Here is a 20921-nt window from a genome sequence, read left to right on the forward strand (position 1 = left end):
AAAATGATGTACTTCGACCCAAATCAATGTCCACGACAAGTTAGAACAATGCTTCCCCCAGATTATGGTAGTTGCAAAGCTAATATGTACACTAGTAAAGCAGATGAGATGACAGGACATGGTGGAATCATTGTTCTTTTAAAAACAAGTCTGATTTCATTAAAAGGACTAGTTCCAAGACTACCCAACGAAACAAATCCAACCTTATTTTCATTTTACCATATATTAGAAGATGAACTGAGACAAATGCCCATTGATCACACTCCTATATGTGTATTTACCAAGCCTAACTAGCAACATAGTGAATTATCTAAATGAGACCATGAAACCGCAGGATTAAGAAACAAAACGATCCACGTGTAATGGTGATGACTGCCAAAAAAAAAAAAAAAACGTATTCTTTCCTTGGGTTGGGTCGGAGACAGAGTATGCATAACAAGGGTAGCACTTAGAACAAAATAAAACCTCTATTACAAGATGCTATCTAATGGACTTAGCAACATTGACACAAGTTCAACCCAATTGGGAGGGATTGATATATGTGTCAGTATTAGAACTGATAACTAAACATAATAAATGAACACAATATGATGTTAGGATATCGGAGCAAGCACACATTCAAAACAATAAACCCACAACACCATCAACAAAATAAGATCCAATTTTCTTTCTTTTTCACTTCTGTTTTGTTTCCTTGTTATCAAGTGTACAACAAACCACCACCATCTTAACCCAAAGCAAACGCTACTTCTCAACAGAAAGATAAAAACACCATAGTAGTAATACCCATGTCCAAATGTTTCGCTTTTACTAAGAAATAATATGTCTAAACCACATGAACAATAACAAAAGTAGGAATCAAAGGCAAGAAAATGCACAATAGTCACAAAATTTATGCCACAACCATAGTTTTAGATTTATTAAGATAAAAGTGAAGGAGCAGTAAATTATGTGGCACCTTTGTGAGATAACTGAATCAGTACAACCCAACATTTCTTGCTCAACATTCCTCTTCTCAGCAACTCCAAGCTGATACCGAAACAAGCTCCCGACGCTGCCAGAAGAGCACAAGTGAAGCTTGGTGTTTCTCTACGTGGAATCCCCTCACTTGAAGCCTCTTCAACATACACTCGGCCTGGGTTTCAGTGAAATTACTGAAATTAAAGGGCGCGAACCCAGCCGAAGCAAATAGATTCCTCCAAGGTGGCATCTTTTCAGAGAGAAGATGGCGTCTTAGAACCGAGCTTTCGATCCTTGGCTGGACTAAGTACCTCTCAATCTTGTTCACAGTATCCGAGTTTGTGTTTATGGCATCGAGTGAATCCAACAAGATCGAATTCAAATGAAGGGCGTGGTGGAAATGATGCACAAATGATAGGTTGTTGCGTTCGCATCCTCTATCGACAGACACCACAATCTTTGGTGAAAGTTGCTTCACGAGACGAAGCAAAGAAGGGAACGAAGATGGGTGGTTTAGGGGAGACCCAATTGGGAGGTTCACTGCGACCGCCTCACCGTTGGATACATGGATAGCCAACGACCACGAAGCGGGGTCAAATGAAACAAGGCTAACTATTTCAATCCCGAATGAGATTCCAAGTTCGTTGGCGAAGTGTGATAGATTCTCTCGTGTAAGAGCGAGTTCGAGTGGGTGGTCTTGTGAAGATGCAGAAGTGAATGTAGTAATTTTGAGAGATGGGGCACCACCAATCCTTACTGCAATCTCTTGCATGAAAGAAGCCCATTGTTCCCCGAGCCCAATTTCGAAATCGATTATGTGAATGTGATTGAAACCATCTAAAGCTTCAAGAAGGGCTTGATTACAAGTGAAATTGGTGAATTGTAGGATAGGAGACATTTCAGAAAAGGCCTTGTAGGAGCCAATCTTGAGAAGGACATCAAAGGGTGTAGAATTTGAAATCCTTTGAGGAGGAGAAGTCACCACATTGTTGTTAGTAAGGAGGAGCAATTGTAAGGCTTCCTTGAAGTAGAAAGCAGCCCTTTGAAGAGGCTTTCCAACTGGTGAGACTAGTTGGTGATTGAGCCGCGCCAATATCCCTCGCGCGTGTACCAAATTCCCTGTTTCGATCAGCTCCGCGGCCTTGAAGAGCTGATCGATCAAAACCTGTTGTTGCTGCTGCTGATGTTGGTGGTGGAGGTGGGCCGCTTCGTCGCTGGACCCTAACACCTTTGGCTTCGTCACCAACATCGTCGGCCTCTGTTGAAGATGATTCGGAACCAATTGATGAGGGAACCCTTGTTGTTGTTGCTTTCTGATGAAAATCTCTTGGCTTGTATCAGCAAATGGGTTCTTTGGAATCTGAGAGGTCGGGTCGACATGTTGACGCTTGGATTGCTGTTGCTGTTGCTGTTGCTGTTGTTGCTGCAAGAAGAGGTGTTGTTGATCTTGTTGGGTGTAGGGTAAGGGAAGAAAGAAAGATTGATGTTGGGTAGGATGGTTTATTAGAAGCTGAGGATTCAAAATCTGAGGTTTCTCCTCTGATGATTCAAAATGTTGCTGTTGTTGTTGTTGCTGATAAAATGGTGGGGTGGGTGAAGAAATTGGGAGACGAAGATTGTTGGTTTGAGGAGAGAAAATGGGGTTGTTTGAATTTGAACCAAAGTTGGGAAATTTATTGAAATTAGAAGAAAACCCAGCTGTTGGAACAGCTAAAGAAGGACTAACAGACCCTCCAAAGCTCACATTCATGGCCGACCCAGACCCAGAACCAATGGAATCAAACCCAAAACATGGATCAACAAGACCAAACCCACTATTTCCTTCAAACTCAGAAGGACCAACATCACCCAACCATCGAAGAAGAGATTGTTCTTGGCTTGGAGATACAGCTGTCTCAGATAACATACTCTCCCAATCTTCCAAACCAAGTCCACCACTTTTTTCTAAGCCTGTGGTGGTGGTAACCGGTTGAAGCTCTGAAACCCATTCGTCTTTCCGGTTACCACTGCAAGGTGGCGGCTCACCCCCAACAGCTGAGCTGTTGTTGTCCTCTTGGGTAACCGGCCATTTCTGAGAGGGGTTACCGGAAACAGCCGCCACACCGGCTGTGTCGGTTGAACCGTTGTTACCACCCAATGAAGAAGACAGGGTTGAAGAAGATGTAGTAGGAGGACTTGGACTCCTTATTGTATCCAGAACAGATGTGGGTTCTCTTCCAAGAGAATTAGATTTTATTTCTTTGTTCCACTTCTCTACAGATGATGATGATGAAGAAGAAGAAGAAGAAATTTTCGAAATTTCAAGTACCCCCTTGTTTCCCTGGAAATTAAAGGGCATCCCTCTCATAGATTTCTGATCAAAGATGAAGAAATAAATGGGTTATTGAAACAGAGTTGAAAAGGTTGATAGATTGAGGTAATTAATGGGAACCCATATCACCAAAACACCTGTAACACACACTTAACTGCTCTTCTTCATGTTCATCTCTTTTTTGGTCTCTTTGGGCCCCAATTTCTCTCATCTTCTTCTCTTCTCTTTCTGCAACTCCATGGATTCTCTCACCTCTATATCTTTCTCTTTAAAACACTATTCTTTGTTCTTCTTCTTCTTCTTCTCTCCTACTTTGTCTGTTTTGCCGAAATGGGAGTAGTACTCGGTACGTTCTTTGCTCTGCCATGGATGCGTGCAACATAAAAAGGTTGTAAAGTGCCAGCTACTCTCACCCTCTCCTCCCTTTCTCTCTCTAGAATTTTTATTTTATTTTATTTTTATTTTTGTGATTTATTTTAGATTTATCTCTCTCTCTCTCTCTCTCTCTCTCTCTCATGAGTTTCTGTCAGTCCACGCTACAGTATAATAGCTTCCTTCTTTTTTTTTTTTTTTCTTGCAAACTAACAAATTAAAAATCCGAAAAAATAAATCTCAGATCCTGCACTACATGGTACTTATAATTAACCTACTCCTGGATCTCCATTTTGTGCCACTCAGTAGTTTTTTTTTCCCTCTTTCTCCCCCACCACACAAAAGAGATTTAAAAAAATGTCTAATAGATAAGTTTTAGCCATTGACTTAACTTAGATCCAAGCTAACAAAAATATTTTTTGCTCATAGTGTTAATAGAATTTAGGATCTACCAATCACACGATCTCGTATGTATTGAATAACATCTCCAATTTACAAAATTATCCTTCATAAAACTTGATGTTGCACACATTAAAGAATCCAAGAAATTTATGAGTAAAAATCACTCCAAACTAATTAATGAATGTTGGATGTAGTAATCAGACCCTCCCTTCAAAAGAAAGAAACATTTTGAATTCAAACCCCCTTGGTGGCCACTCATAAAGACTAATATCGACTTATCGACTTACATGATATGTGTGATTTGTGGGGGTATTATATGTTCTTTGAGCGATATATGATGTTGAGAGTGGCCAGTTGGCTCACCTTGAATGGAAGGTGATTGGACAATCCAATCGAAGAAAAAAAAAAAAGGTGTGCCACGTGATTTATAAAGAAAAATTGAGTGGTATAGCTAACTAACTTCCAAAAGTTTCTGTGACGTCATAAAAATGAAAATGGGATTAAATAATAATAACGGCATAATAGTGAAAAGGGTTAACCGAAATATCGTTACTATTTAGTATTAAAATATCCTTATTAATTTTACTTTATTTAAATACTATTTATATAGGATATTATTCAAGGGTAGTTTTGGAATTTCAAAAGGGATTGTTTTGATTCATTGGGATTTGGGAATGAAGAGGCTTGAAATGGCGAGTAATTGTGTAGATAGAGATGTGTGGCTGTGATTGAGAGACGAACTAGTTATGGTTTATGGTTTTAAAGTAATCATTGTTGACACTTGGCAGTTCATGAGTTCGAGTCTTCTCGACCAATGGCTGCAACGTCTCGGTTTTCTATTTATCTCCTCTATAGTCTTTTAGCCCCGTAAAAGTAAGTAATAATTACAAGCAATAAAGTATGGTCCACGATGATAAGGAGGACTCTCTTGTCCTTTTCAAAAAAGAAAGGGCTTTTTAGTCATTTTGTATATATTTCTGGGGCCTTTTCGTCCCATCAAATCCAACTATAGTACATTTTGATCAGGTGGCATGCATGCATGAGTATATACGGAGATACGGACCATCATTCGATATGGGTTTCGTCTAGAAGATTTCCTGTAAATTTATTTCAGAATAAAACTTGATCTTGATCGTCTGATTATTCAAAAGTAAAGTATTAACGGTCTGATTCTGATCCTCTGATAGTATTATGTAACTCCTGTTGTACTATATCATAACTCCACCTCAAAAAGACAAATATTTAAAATTACATATCAGCGACTTGGCAGGAAAATTTCTGAATTTTGTCTTTCTTTTTTAATTATCTATTTATTGGTGTAGTTGGTCGCTGGACCCACTGTCTGTTGTACAACTGCGCTGGACCGAGACAAACCTGTGCATACATAATGGGATTCAACCCTCGTCCTCCCCACTCAAGTTTTTTTCGCGATATTTTATCAAATTCTCATTTAATGCAAAATGATTGGTAAGAAGGAGAGAGTTTGATGCGAACCACTCGTATAGAACAAAACTATGTAAAGAGGTGACAAACGGACACGTCAGTATAACATCCTTCCCTCTATCAATGTAGATAAATTTTCTATTCTTATACATGTAAAACTAGAAGGTGACATGTTCAAAGCACACATGTATAAAGGGCTTATTGTAATTTAAAATATTGATTAAAAGATTTTTGAAAATTAATAGTAAAAATGAAAAAATACTTTTGTACTTGAGTAGAAATTCAGAATGGTGTCCTGTCCCTATGCCCTCGAACGATGTCCACATGGCACATTTGTATTGGAGAATATACATATTGGACTGCGTGCACACTTGATTAAGAGCTCGAAGTGTATTAAATTTCAACTGAAACATGCCACATAAACGTCGTTCCTATTCTATAAGAATAGATTCCGTATTGGATCCAAACTCTTTTTAATTTTGAAAACTAAACAATGTTAGGGATGTAATTTTCTTGATTTTTTTTTAATTTAAATGACTTTGATTACATTAAATTTAAATATAAAAGTGAGGGTATTCAAGTATCTAATGAGATGCTGGTCTTAACTTGCATCAAACTCGAACATATCGACTATTTTATTGACAATGGAAGGAATACATATACACATATTTAATACATATTATAATTGCATTTAAAAAGGAAATTTATTAACTTTTGTCGGAGCAAAGGTATGAGAACTTGTCATATACCCCATTTCAAGAACTCGTCTCCTAACTTCACTTGTGGCTTGCATCTTAATCTTGGAATTATCTTGAGGAGTAAAACTTGTGGAATAAGAAGTCAGGAAACATGGTTATGTGCATTCCAAGTAACTTATTTTGACAATGTACGCAAAACATGTCTATTTATATAAAGAGGAGGTGTCACTGATAAATATATTGACACATGTTCTGCATGCGATAATGTAACATAGTAAGGAACATATGGTGACGACATGTGATGATTGCAGTCATACGGATAAAAATGATTCCAACAAGCTTGAGTTTGATAGAATCATAAATAGAAAGGAAAAAAAAAAACAAATACCATCCAACTTGAATTGTTTTTGATAAATAGTATTGTATTCGAATAGCAAAACCAAGTCAGTCGAGGTGACCAACTTGGGAAGACCTTACATTACAGCACTACACCTGAATATAATAACAAATCCTATCCCACTTATACACAAAATCCTCGAAAAATAACCCACTAAGCTCCTTATGCACTTTGGACCAACAAAACATAAGACCCAAGATAGACATAATCGTATCTGGACAATCCTTTTGTTTTTCCTCGAAGATGTGTCTATTCCTTTCAAACCACACCCCCCAACAAATAGCGATGGGCGTAATATTCCACAGCAACCTTTTTGTACCGTCGAACGGGTGACCGATTGACGACCAACCCATGAAGATGTCCTTAACTGACTTCGGCAAGCAAGTTGAAACCCCATATAACTTTAAAAAGTGAGCCCAAATGCCATGCGAGAACTTACAATGAATTAGAAGGTGATCCGATGATTCTCCATCATTCATACATAACACACAACAACTCGTCCCGCACCATCCATGCTGCATTAATAAGTCCGTCGTTTGTATCCTTCCTAAAGCTGTCGTCCACGTGAAGAAGGAGACTTTGCTTGGCACTTTTGGACTCCAAATTGAAGCATGAGGAAATAATGAAACCCCATGATTGCACAAGGATTGGTAGAATGAACGTATCGTAAATCTCCTATCTTTGCTTGCTAGCCATATTCTCTCATCTACCCTTCTCGTACGTAGCTCGATGCTAGAAGCGTCACCGACTAATTACCAACATCGTGAAGTTCTAACTCATTAACGCCCCTTCGAAAACCAAGATCCCATATACAATCTCCTCCCGTAACTCGTCGAACGGATGTGATTGTTTGCCATTTCTTCGAGGATATGAAATACAAGATTGGGAATACTTCCATTAGAGGTTGATTGCCACATATAGGATGAAAATTTCAAATTTCAAAATTGTGAGAAGGAAAGAAGTAGGATTGCGCTACCAAAAAAAATTAATACCCAACAATTTTCCCAAAAATTTAATCATTGAAGACTTTTGCTATTTTAAAGATTTTTTATTTTTACTTTTTACATTTTAACTTTTGTTTTAACTAGTACAAAGGACAAATAGATTCACTAAATCACTTATTCTAAACAAGTTAGAAAAAAGTGGGAGGTAGTGCTTAAACGTCGTGAGTTCGATACTCAGTATAAGCATTAGTTCCTCAACGGCAACCTGCGAGGGTGCACCTTTACTTACTTGGTACGTGTGATGTATAACCGTTGCACGTACACTGGGACTAATCTTTGGACAAGACCATAGTCTATAGATTGGGCAAAGTTTATATACGAATTTGATTCGTGCTATTTACAGGGATACCCGATTATCAAAAAATTAAAAAGAAAGAGTGGGAGTTGCTTAGTTCTCAAAATAATAATAATAATTTTTTTAAATAAAAGGAAAGTTACCTCGATTAAAGAAAGAACCATAGTCTGAATTATACAAACTAAAACTTTAGTAAGGAAATATAATTATTTATGTAATAGAGGTGTGTGAAAAATATGAAAATAAAAAAGTTGAAAATGGTCCAGACAAACTACAACTTGTTTTTGAACCCCCCCTCCCATAAATGCTTGTCTTTCTCTTCAAACTCTAGGTATCACTTTGACGCAAATTGACATTTGACCTATCGCATAATCCATTGAAATCTTGCGTTCGTTGTAAGATATCATGTTAAATCAAAACTTACAACTAATTAAGCTCAAATTATGCTTCAATGATCCCCAAATAAACTATGTTGTTAGTGGGTTCACGTGATTAATTAACATTATTAAGTATTTTTTATTAATAAAAAATACATAATCAAAGTCTTATCCCAAAATTTGGATACAAAGTCAAACACTAAATTTGTTAGTTTGTAAAACACCTTTTTAATTTTTATTTTTTATCGTCAACATGTATGTACCATGTGTTCAAGGAATGTTTGAGATGGGAAGAAAGTCCCAAAACCTGATTTGGAAGATACTTGTCTTTGTCCCTTATAAATTTGTATTTCTCTTTCCATCTCAGCCGTTCATTGAATAATTATCAATGATTTAATTAATTATATTTCATACATCTTATACATACGTCACATCTTCGATTACTAACGAATTTTAATTTTGTAACTTACATTAGAAATCCATGACAAGCAGTTGTAAAGCTTAAGACAATATTTTTATAAGTCAAACTATAGATTGGTCATTTATAAGTGAGTTAAAAAAAGAATGTATAAAATCAAACTCTTTATTAAGTTGTAGTTTTCTCAATGTAGATAAATTAGGGTGAGGAATTGCATTCTAATAAGTTGACTACATTTCAAATGGAGTTGAATTTTGAGAACCCAGAATCCACTTCAAAAATAAAATATAAATTTCACACGACAAAAATTAGAATAATTCTGAAGTGACCTCAAGATTGGATCTCAAATCACAAACTCTAATGTGAAAGTGTATGAGAATTATAGATGTTTTTCCTCTAGATACAAGTGAAAAAGCATCTATAATTCCTATCCATTTTTACGTCAATATGTGCAATATGAGGTCCTATCTTGATGTCACTCTAGGATGACTCTAAAAATTATAAAATTAAGTTCTCTTTTCAATATTTATCTAACTGTACTTTTTCCATTTCCTCCCTTTAAGAATTTTCTCAACTAGTGTATTTCGAGTTCTCTTTCTAACATTATATCAATCCATTAAGTGCATAAGTTAGAATCTCATATCGTACTTCTTGGTGTGAAAGTGTATGGGAATTGTGGATGCAAAACTTTGCACTATCTCGAGACTTCTAACTTTTGTTTCAAATCATTCCCTTTTTATGCTCTTAGGTGTGCCTACAACATAACTTCTCTAACCCTCAAGTCAGAATCTTGGTCAGGAAATAAAATAGTATTGAGTGTTTTAGAGGGTCGAAAGAATTATCTTTTTTTGTGTCTTTGTCCTCATATTTATAGATGTGGAACTCTAGGATCTTCCTTGATCATCTTTCCTCTTTTTTCATTCTTTTTGTTTCAGTCGTTCCTCTAAATTAAGAATTTTCCTTAATATCTGTTATTACGGTCAAATCCCAGATTTTCAAGGATTCGAATTAATCGACCTCCTTTCTTGTGTAGTTAAATGATCAGATCTTTCGGTGATTTTTCTCTGTGTGACATGTGTCATGTTGGAAAATATCCTCCACAAACTCCTTACTTAAAGAGATTGGATATTCTCAAATTTGAGTTATAGGTTCTTAGAACTTGGTTAAAAACAACGACTGACCTTTCTTCTTTTATGTTGGTTTGGGCACTTGGTTAAATTACCTATGGAGTTCAGACTTATGGGATTTTGGATCTTGATCCGAGGTCCCAAGACATTATTTTCTCGAGACTGCTACATGTCAACTTTTCCGAAGGCTATTCTCCACAAGAATCATATATGCTTTTCATTGAGATACAAGTGAAAAACAATCTATGGTTCCTATCAACTTTTACGTCAAGTGTGATATGAGGTTCTAGCTTGAGGTCACTCCAGTACGATTCTAAGCATATACATCATTCTCCCATTTTTATATCAACCAATTTTGATAGTGTCTAAGAATATGTTTATATCCTACTAAATGTTACTTCTAAAGCAATTGTAGACAAAAGAACTATTAATATATCTTTGATCATGATAAAATGAATAAGAAATCGATCTACTTTTTTTTTTAACCATTCCATATTGCCAAAATATCGAATTTATCATCACCATCGTCATTCATATTGACTTGTTCAAATAGTGTTTGGGTGAATTTCTACTTGTTATCGAACATTTTAAATGAACCCTAAGTATTTTCCATGCTCTATCGGATTTGTGACTAGTTGGAAGCAACTTCACTTCTTGATCATACATTAATGCCTCTTTGTGACTATTAATATAAAAAATAGGGTGTTAATGTTGATTTAATTTCATTTATACATTCAATGCCAACACTATTATCATTATCATCAATATATTCTATAAAAATTTATAATCCTCTTCATTTAAATATAGGGTACATAATAGTGACCAATTAAGAATTAAAATAATTTCTTAAGGTAATTAACTAAATCTTCATTTGCTGTAATATTATCAAAGTTATTAAAAATATATATTATTGTATATATCCCCAACCTCTATGGTGATTAATGATGATAGAACCATTAACTGCCCTTTGTATGGTACAAAGGGGGTAGGGATAGAGCTAGGATTTTGCTCATGTGGGAGCAACCAAGAGTAGAAAATAATTTGTGGGGACAATTAAGAGTGAAAAAAATAGTTGTAGGGGCACTAAGAGTGGAAATTTTTTTTGTGGGGGGCAATAATGATAGATTTCTTTATTCGTCGTTAAAATTCTAAAATTTGTTTTAATAGCATACTAATTCATAGAATTTGAAAACTCTTGTGGGGCAAGTGCCCCCACTCTAATGAAAACTCGAAGTAGATGGTCTCTATATTATATTTACATGTTTTTTAATAGAACCATTGGATTGGTTTTCAATCTAATGGTTAAGATAAGTTCCACTTTTGGAATCTTAATATTATCAGATTTTTAGATTATGATTATTTTTTATTGTGGAAATGATTTTTTAATTATATTAGGATAGTGATAACCAATTACTATCCCATCGGGTTCAGAATTCCACTCCACCCTTAATTTGAATCTTATTTGATATTTAGTTTTTTCATGATTGGGTATTGGGTTGTACTTTGTACAAAATCAATTCTTATAAGATTTGAGAGAGAAAGGGAAAGGGGTTTACAAGGGTTTAAGGACTTGGGTTTTGAGTTAAAATCTTAAATAATTATTTCTTGTATTGTTCTTCTTTGATTTCTTAATAAAGAAGATTGGATCTATCCATAGACATAGACATCATTGTCAAACCACGTAAATCTTTGTGTTCTTTGATTTTCTTCGTAAAAGGACTGAACTAAGATCTTCAAATTCAAAATACTTTATGGGTCAGTCTTGCCTACTTGGATTTGTGTAGTATATGTATGTGACATTTTTCTTTCAAGTTCATCATTTAATACGTCTAATAAGATGATTATTGCAATATGAAGAAACAATTATTCCTCATAAAAGAAAAGTGGCGACGTGTTTTAATTAAAGAGTTGCAAATGCATTGCCACACCGATTTTTACTAATGCCACACCAAATGTGGTGATTTATATAAGAATTGGTGTGGCATTAATACAAGTTAGTGTGGTAATAGTATCTCTCTTTAATTATCATATATCTGAGATCTGACGGGTTTCTTCAGATTGGACTTTCCACTGTGTCAAAGTTGGCCCATACTTACATTTTTTTGTCCTTGAAATGCTTCATCCATTTCTAGTAGGAAATCAATAGCATTCATCTATTGTTGGCCATCCTATTGATTTAAATGATGGATCGATCCTCGATTAATAATCCGAGGAAGGGAAAATTTTTCCCTATCATCTTCTAAAATTATGGTATGCTTAGGATCCATTGTTTGAAAATTAAAACCCGAGTGAGAAAAGATATTAATTAATAAATAAAAAAAGGGAAAATATGATACCAACCCTGTAATGTGGTTAAACATATGGACCCCTAATACATGGAGATTTATACGAGTCTCGGGCCCCAAATATCATTAATCCACCTAGGTTCGTTAATTGAGCTCAAAATTATTATTTTTTAGATGTGAATGCTCTCTTGAGAATTATCGGTTTTGATTAAATTTGGCAGAATTTTGTTGGAGAGTAGAGAGAAAGTTTATAATATTTGTTGATTTTGCGAGATAAAAATGAGATTTAGGAGAATTTATAGAAAAAAGAGAAAATTACTTAAAGGACTCTTGTGGAGGGATTTCTTTTTATACAGTTCCTAAGTTTTGGGTGGTAGTTTGATGGTCGGTAATAAACTTTTTATTTCTTAATAGTCCCTCAAACTTAGGGTTGTTAATAGATCAAATCAAATCTGAAATATGATCCGATAACTTGAGATTTGGATTGATGTTTTGGATCCTGATAAGGTTATGATATGATATTTTATTGGATCAGATTTGGATCGATCGTGTCCTGATTTGATACTATGTTAGAAAATATATAAGTTATATTATATTTTTGTTGAGATTAATGAAGTTTATTTATATTTTGAATAGAAATCTGGTTTGGTCCTATTCGAACCCAATCCGATTGTTAATGAATCAGATCTGGATCTTCTTTATATTGAGTTCTGATAAAAACCCGATTTGATAAGGATCTGATCCGATACTCATTGGATCAGTCCTAAATCTGGATACTTATTACATTGGTACCAAATCAACTCCGATTTGATCCATTGACAACCCTACTCAACCTCATCTCACATTTCTATATTTTTGAAATACCCAAACTACTATTTTCTCATATTCTGCACATACTTAGATTTTCCAATGGGGATTGAGATCAATTCCAACGACTTTTAGCCTTGAAAGACGAATAGAAAATTATATACTACTAATTTTGAACATTTATATTTATTTTTTAATTTATTTCAAAGGTTTATAATAAAAAATGAAGAACGAAACTAAGATTCTATTTTTTTTTTGAAGATTTCATTGTAACTTTTATCTGATTGTCCATTCTACAATTATAATATATACATTTTAGGTGTTTCGAGATGATTTATCTAGTATCGTAGTCAAAAATTGAAAAAAAAATCTAAATCACATTTACAATATCGAGTTCACGAATTATTAGTGTCAAGTTCAACATTTTTATTATTGAGTTTGATATTTTTAAAAATTGTTGAATTCAACAATAAAAAATATCAAAGTCAACAATAAAAAGTAGTGAGCTCAACAATAAAAATGTTGACCTCGAAAATAAATAAAAAGTAGTCAGATCAATATTGTATAAAAATTTTGGAATCTCAATTTCATTCTTCATTTTTTATTATAAATTATTAAAAAAAAAAAAAAAAGAATATGTAAATATTCAAAATTTGAAGTATATCATTTTCATTCGTCATTCACGATAAAAAATCATAGAATATGATTGCAATCGCTCTTGGAAAACCTAAGTATGTGAAGAAGATGAGAAAATGGTAATTTAATTATTTCAAAAACATTAAAACGTAAGATGAGACTGATGACCATTAAGAAATAAAAAGTTCAATAAATGAACTATCAAACTATCCCCCAAACTTAGGGACTATTTAGAAAGAAACCTTTCTATCAGGGTCCTTTAAGTAATTTTTTGCAAAAAAATATATGGCAAATGGCCTCAATTGCCCTTTCAACAGCTATAAAATCGAAGTATTTAGGTCATTTTACCTCAAAATGATGTTGTTAAGATCACAGTTGAATCAAGAAGCAATCAGATAAAAGGGTTTTATGTTCCTTTCAATCAAATCAAACACTAGGTGGTGGTGGTTGGCAATAAGTAATGACCCCATTAGGGTAAGACAAGGCCTAGGGCTCTCGTAGTCATTGAAGATTTTCGTGTCCTTTGGAGTAGTTTGGCTCACTCCATGACAGGCTTCATCAATATTTTGTTCACAGTGTTGCTATCTATTTACTATGTTTTTTTCACTTGGACATGTTTGGGTGCGACAATAGATCAACAAAGGGCCCTACATGTCATAAGGGTCGCTAGTAGGGCACTATCAATAGTGTCTTGCTTTCTTCACCAATAAAAGGGCATTTATGTACCGCCTTAGGAAATTGGGTATCAGTCTTAAGACCTTGAAACTTTCTAAAATTATAAAGATCCCCTTGACCATAGTCAACATTATTGACTCTATGGAAATTTATTCATGAATTTCATCAACAAGTCATTAAGGTCTTGATTTGAAGACATGATTGGAACTACCACTCTCGTGATTCAACTTTTTGTATTGAGCTTCAAATTGGATTGATCCGATCCGAACCCAATCCAATTGTTATTGGGGTGGGTTTGGATCCTATTGAGATCCAATAAAAACCTGATCCGATAAGAGTCCTATTTGATGTTTGTTGGATAAGTTCTTATCCTTATCAGATTGACTCCAATCCAATCCAGACCTGATCCATTGACAACCCTAACTCGTAGGGGTGCAACTTGGTTCAGTTCAAACCGAGAACATAACTAAACTGATAGCTTTGGAGTGATTTGGATCGGTTTGGAACAAGCTGCAATTCAATTTTGGGTTACGAAAATGGAGAACCAATAAATTTGGTTTGGTTCTCGGATCAAGCTTGTATAGAACTGAACAAAATTGAGAACTGAACTCTTATGCAATAAATAAATATATATGTATATAATAATATTATGAATTATTTTAAGAGTTAAGACATAGATTAATGATCTTTTATGATTAAATTAATGATTTTTTATGAATAGATTAGTGATTTATTGTATGAAAATTTATGTTTATTATATATTATTTTTCATTAAAAATATATTATTTATAATTTATAGAATACTGGCAACTCATAAAACCAAACTGACTTTAGTTCGATTTGGGTTGGTTTGATTCCAATGGAACTTGGTTCAATCTTATTTAGTGGGAAGCCCTTTCTGACCCACACTAACATTGAACTTCTAGGCTGGGTAACATGGTAAGATGAATCAGTTTTAGAAACCCCAAGGGCATTATAGTAAATAACTTCAGTAACAAGAAACACCTTGTCTATGCTATAAAGGAAGGAAATATATGGAAGGGAAGGGGGGACATGCTTATGTCTGGTGTAAATTGTTTTAGAAAACCATGATTTGGACTTGTCAGAGATGTATAAAGCTTTGTTTATCCCAAACCCCATGTGATGGTTAAGCCTAACCCACACCTCTCTCTCCTTTATTTTCTATTTTATGAAGTGTAAAGTGTTCCAACTCAACCTCCTTCACCTTGTTTTGTTTTTCCATTAATTTTATTTTTTAGTATCTTTTCTCCCCTTTTTTGGTTAAAAAAAAAGAAGGGTCTCCTACTTGTTCTTTTCTCTCCTCTCAAGACTTCTATACCTCAAGCAATATAACACACACAAGCCTCATTAACCCTAAAAAAAGCATTTTCAGAAAAAAAATAAATTGTTGTTTGGTTAGATTGAGAGCAACAAATGTTTGAAAATCACAGCTAACAACAGTAAGGTTATTAAAAAAAATCCAAAAACATACAAAAAGAATAGAGAGAAAAAACAAAAGAGTGTAGGCATTTGTTGAGTACTATTGAAGTGTACTATACATACATGCATACATCCCTATCGAAGTCTACTTTTTTGATGTATAATTAGGATAAGATCTGGATCAATCTGGTTATGGTCCAGTCTACAATTAGATCTGATCTGAAAGATGGACCCCAAACTAGCCAATTCAATTGGCTCTGTCTTGGCTTTAGATCCAAAATGATGGGACCAACCCATTCTTCTTAATCATTTATATCAAAATTTTTATGGCTATATTGGTAGGGTTGTCAATGGGTTGGGCGGGACTGTAAATAGTCCAGTGATAATATGGTCTTGGGTCTGAAACATGGTTTCAAAACTCATTCAAGACGTATCACCTGATTCATCTCGGTATCAGGCATGGACGAGATGAACATACAAGTCAATGTATTGGATGAGATTTAAAACCCCACGTTCATTTTTCTAATTGTTGAACAAGACCATCTCAAACGTATCGGAAAACTCTTCCAAGATGACTCGGTATCTGGCATGGACGAGATGAGATGTGAAACCGAGTTTTAAAACCATGGTCTGAAAAGCCTATCCCAAGCCCAGCCCATCACAAATGAGGGCTGGGACAAGTAAACATACCTGTGTCCAAGCTGGTCCAGCCTGTAAGTTTGCGGGCCTATGGAAGGATCAGGCCAGACATATAACTATGATAATATTCTAAGAGTTGTCCTGGAGTAACATTGAAATGTACATCGTGGGGGACATTTTTCTGACTTGTATATGGGTCAGAACTATAGATGCATTTCATCGATGAAAAGCATTATGGTTCTTACACACATCCACGTCAAAAATGTCTCCTACAATGTACATTTTAATGTTACTTCGGCATTATCCATATTCTAATATCAGTTATTGGGTTGGGCCATCTAATGGGCCTAGTTTCCAAGCTTGAAATATGACTAATACACTGCCACCCCAATCCATGCCAGGATGGGTCGGGCCAAAACCCCACCCATTGACAGCCCAGTAAGCCTAATAATCATGCATAACGTAGAACTATACGTTTGCTATCATGTTTACAGGCTTGTCCATGCCAACCTCTCATAGATTCAGATTAATTTCTTCCCCCAACACTTTTTTTTTTTTTTTTTTTATAGCTTATATTGCCTTTTGGAATTTCTTTTCTTTCCCTTTTTTGTTTTTGTTTTTGTTTTTTTAATTTTATTGTTTGTTTGATGTACCACTCCACATTTTGATGAGTATTTGAGATCCTCAAGCTTTCAAAAGTGATGGCATGCCTCATTGATCTTGATCACCAAAAAAATATGATTTAAATACCCTCATCTTCAACCTCTAGCAAGATATCATAAATCCCTTGTCTACTCCCAAAAATTTGTTATCTTCAAAGTGTTCAATATTTATGATAAATTATTTTTAATCCATTAATTCTGTGTTGTTAGGATAGAAAAGATAAATAAAAAATAAATAAAATAACAAAAAAATGAATAACAAAGAACTACTGATTGGACACAATTACTGATTTGAGCAGAGGGAGGTTAGTATTGAATATAATAGCCTTAAAATAGATTTTGCCCCTGCAATGTGCTCTAGTAGTATCTGGACACTCCACATGTGTACAAGATGACACTCCACACGTGAACACTCCAAGTATACATGTATAATTGAACTTGTACTGTGTTTATTGAATACTATAGTCTTAAAATAGATTTTGCCCCTACAATGTGCTCTAGTAGTATATGGATACTCCACACGTGTACAAGATGACACTCCACACGTGGACACTCCAAGTATACACGTACAATTGAACTTGTATTATGTTTATACTCTTGAGGGTCTTTTGCGTGCATGTAAGCTCTACACATGTACAAGATAGCACTCCAAGTGTACATGTACATCGAACTTGTACTGTGTTTATACTCTCAAGGAGGGACACACACCCCATGTGCCCGCGCACACACACGCACTAAGGTTTTTCAGACCAATGAGTTCAAATTCCTTTTAGAACTCATGTGCGTGTGGGCTTTACCCATATATCTCTCACACTTATTACACTATGTGAAAGTTTCTATATAAGGGTTACACTCTTTAGTTGTTCTATTTGGTGTGAGATTAAAATATTACATCACAACTTAAAAACAGACCACTTAACTCTTACTTTCATTTTCACTTTAACTTTTAACTTTACTTCTACTTTCACTTCCACTTCCATTCAAACATTAGGATAAATCCTACATTTATCCAGCATAATCTGCTTAACCTTATCTTCAATCCATTGTTTCAATCTCTCCTTAATTCATTGTAGAAAACCCTTTATTTTTCTACTCAAAATTCCTTTTTTTCTTAATTCCCCAAAATTCCTATCTTTATAGCTCAATAATCAAACACGTTCAATTAGGTATTCTCAACCATTTACTTTCTTTATTTTTAATTGGAGTGTTCCAAGTAAAAGCTGGGTGCCAATAGCAACTCTTATATATATAATGAGAAAAGGCAGATTAAGTGGTTCCACACCAAATTTGAGTGTACATAAATGCCCCCATTTTTATATTTAAACTTAGGATATTAACGCTGAAGTAACATTAAAATGTACATCAATTGTACATTAAAATCATAGATGCTTTTCATCCAGATACGAGTGAAAAACATCTATGGTTATGTGTGCACCACCACATCAGAATGTCAAAATCGATATACATTTCAATCTTACTCCAACATGACTCTTAAATTTAATATAATCAAGGTTATTTTAGAGTAAAACCCAAGAAATTGCAACCCACGAGGCTAGAATCACATTGCTTAATTTTTAAAATTACAAAAATATATATTTTTATTATCTAATCTAAATTATCCTTCAATCAGTATTTTAAATTACAAATAAATCCTTTTGATACATGTGTGTTTGCACATGCCACCATCAAGTATATTTAAATAGTATTGAATTGGATTAGGATCAAGTCTAATAAATTTCCGCTTTTTTTTCCACTTATACCTTCTAAATATTGAGCGATATAACCATGATTTTGGTGTTGTAAGAAATACTCCAAGGAGAAACTCCATAATGGACAAGAAGAGCATCATGGATTACCATTTTAGATATTTAAGGGGTTTGTACTTTAATCATGTCTTCCAAAATGTTTTTTTTCATAAATATGCACTCCAAAACGATAATTGAGAGAAATGGAAGAGGTTTTGGAAGACGCGTTGGAGTTGCTCTAACCCTTGTTTAGTAAGTTAGGTGTAATTTTATCAATTGATATGTTATCAAAAGAGAACCATAGATTGTTATCGAGTGTGTATATCTCGAGAGGAAAAATCTATGGTTTTTTGCACATCTCGTTCTCCAAAGTCCTACTTCAAGTTACTTTAGCAGTTTTCTTATAAAAATTGTCGACAATGTAAATGACTTTAATTAATTTTTTTTTTCTTTCTTTCATAGGGCTACACTTCGGTGGGTTGGAGGGTAGACCCAAGCTCAACTGAAGTAGGAGAACTCTCAACCTAAGATTGAGCTTTTAAACTTGAGTTGAGCTCGGGTTGGATAGTTTTGGACGGGTAGTACTCTTTGGATGAGCCTAATTTTGTTTTGATTAACAAATGTTTTATGTCATAAACAATTTTTTTTTCTTAAAACATAAAGAAAAATATTTATATATTATTTTATAACTTGGATTTGAGTTGAGCTAGGTTGCCTGAACCCTCAATCCAAGCTCAACCCGAATTAACGTCGAGTTGACTTATTCTAACTCAGGCTCAACTGATGTTATACATAGTTTGGCCAGACTCATCCATCACTCGGGTTGAGCTGGGTCAGCCCACCTAAGTTGCAGCGCTAATTTTTTCATTTGTTTTTGGATGGATAAGTTACAATTGAAACCATGAGCACAAAGTCGCTTTGCAATATGTCAACCAATTAAATCTATGTGTCGAAGCTCTCTTTATTTATTTTTAAACTGACAAGGCGCTTCAGGCTTAGAGTGCAAGGCCAATTAAACTGAAGAGCTCTTTCAATGCCACCACAGAGATTAAACATGGGAAGGCAGGGAGTCATGACCTCTTTCAATGCCGCCTCTTTCATTGTTTGATAATATTTTGTTTTGTTTTCTTCCATCTTTAGGGTGACTTAGACATATCCCCCAATTTTTGGTGAACATTTTGAGATTACCCCAAGTTTCCAAACATATGACATGTTGCCTTGACTTTGGCCTTCTCTTATTGACTAATAAAAATCTGCTAAATAACTAAAAATAATTGTTTTTACCCCAAAAATCTTTTGTCAATGTCGTCAACCTCTATGGTAGGGCTGGCAATGATCTGAAATATACCCGATGTCCGATCCGCTCCGAAAAAACATGAGAAATTGGATTTTCAGATCTACCCCAATCCAATCCAAACCTATTTTAATAATTATTTTATTATTCTTAGTTTCATATAAATACATACAGATAAAACGTTTTCAATTTTTTTTGGTTTCCCTCTATATTTGTAGTTGGAAAGAAGATTTTTTAAAATTTTATATTTTTTGAACATTGATCATTTGAAAATTTTATATTTTTTTGAACATTGATCATTTGAAAATTTTATATTTTTCCCAATTATCTTATATATATATATTGTTTCATGATGTTTTTCCACCATTCTTTCAAGGGGAGTTGATCTTCTGTAGCATATTGATCTCCTATATTAAGTACTGATGTAGGACAAGTTGTTGAAGAATTCATGGAATGTTTGGATCGTCTAAAGTCCAAATGTAAGACTTAGGCTCACTGACTCAGAAGGGCGATGGAATCAGAATCATTTGAGAAGACTCATATTTGAATGAAAACGTCGAGATTGTAAAGATAATTGCTTTGCAACCGAGTTTGTACTTTTAGGCCTAATTCATTCGTCTACCTTGTTTTTAGGTAATTCAACTATTTTTTATAATTTCCGTTTTGTTAATAACTTTAGTTATAGAAGTCAGAATCCTGAACCGTTGATTCTCCATTGATTTTAGGGTTAAGCAGTATCTATTTCTATGCTTAGGTCATTTTTACTATTTTTAGTAATTTTTGCTATTTTAGGAAAATTTTGTGTTATATTAGGATTATAAGTTTTTTTTTTCCTATAAAAGGGATTGTAATTATGCTGCAAAAGAATCTTCAATTCAATAAAATTTCTCTTTAAGAGTTCTTTTCTGGTGGATTCTAAATTTTAATAATTTTT

At 34.3% G+C, this 20921-nt stretch overlaps 1 protein-coding gene across 1 annotated transcript; it reads right to left on the bottom strand.

Annotated features, from left to right (window-relative positions):
• Nucleotides 1-448: 448 nt before the first annotated feature.
• LOC147393441 (uncharacterized) lies at nucleotides 449-3671 on the bottom strand. Its single transcript, XM_086456384.1, has one exon. It carries the CDS (start codon nucleotides 3305-3307, stop codon nucleotides 1016-1018), a length of 2292 nt encoding a protein of 763 aa, XP_086312510.1. The 5' UTR covers nucleotides 3308-3671; the 3' UTR covers nucleotides 449-1015.
• Between the last annotated feature and the right edge of the window lie 17250 nt (nucleotides 3672-20921).

Source organism: Akebia trifoliata, chromosome 10 (assembly GCF_017979445.1).
Source record: "Akebia trifoliata isolate Shusen 1 chromosome 10, ASM1797944v1, whole genome shotgun sequence".
Lineage (NCBI taxonomy): Eukaryota > Viridiplantae > Streptophyta > Magnoliopsida > Ranunculales > Lardizabalaceae > Akebia > Akebia trifoliata.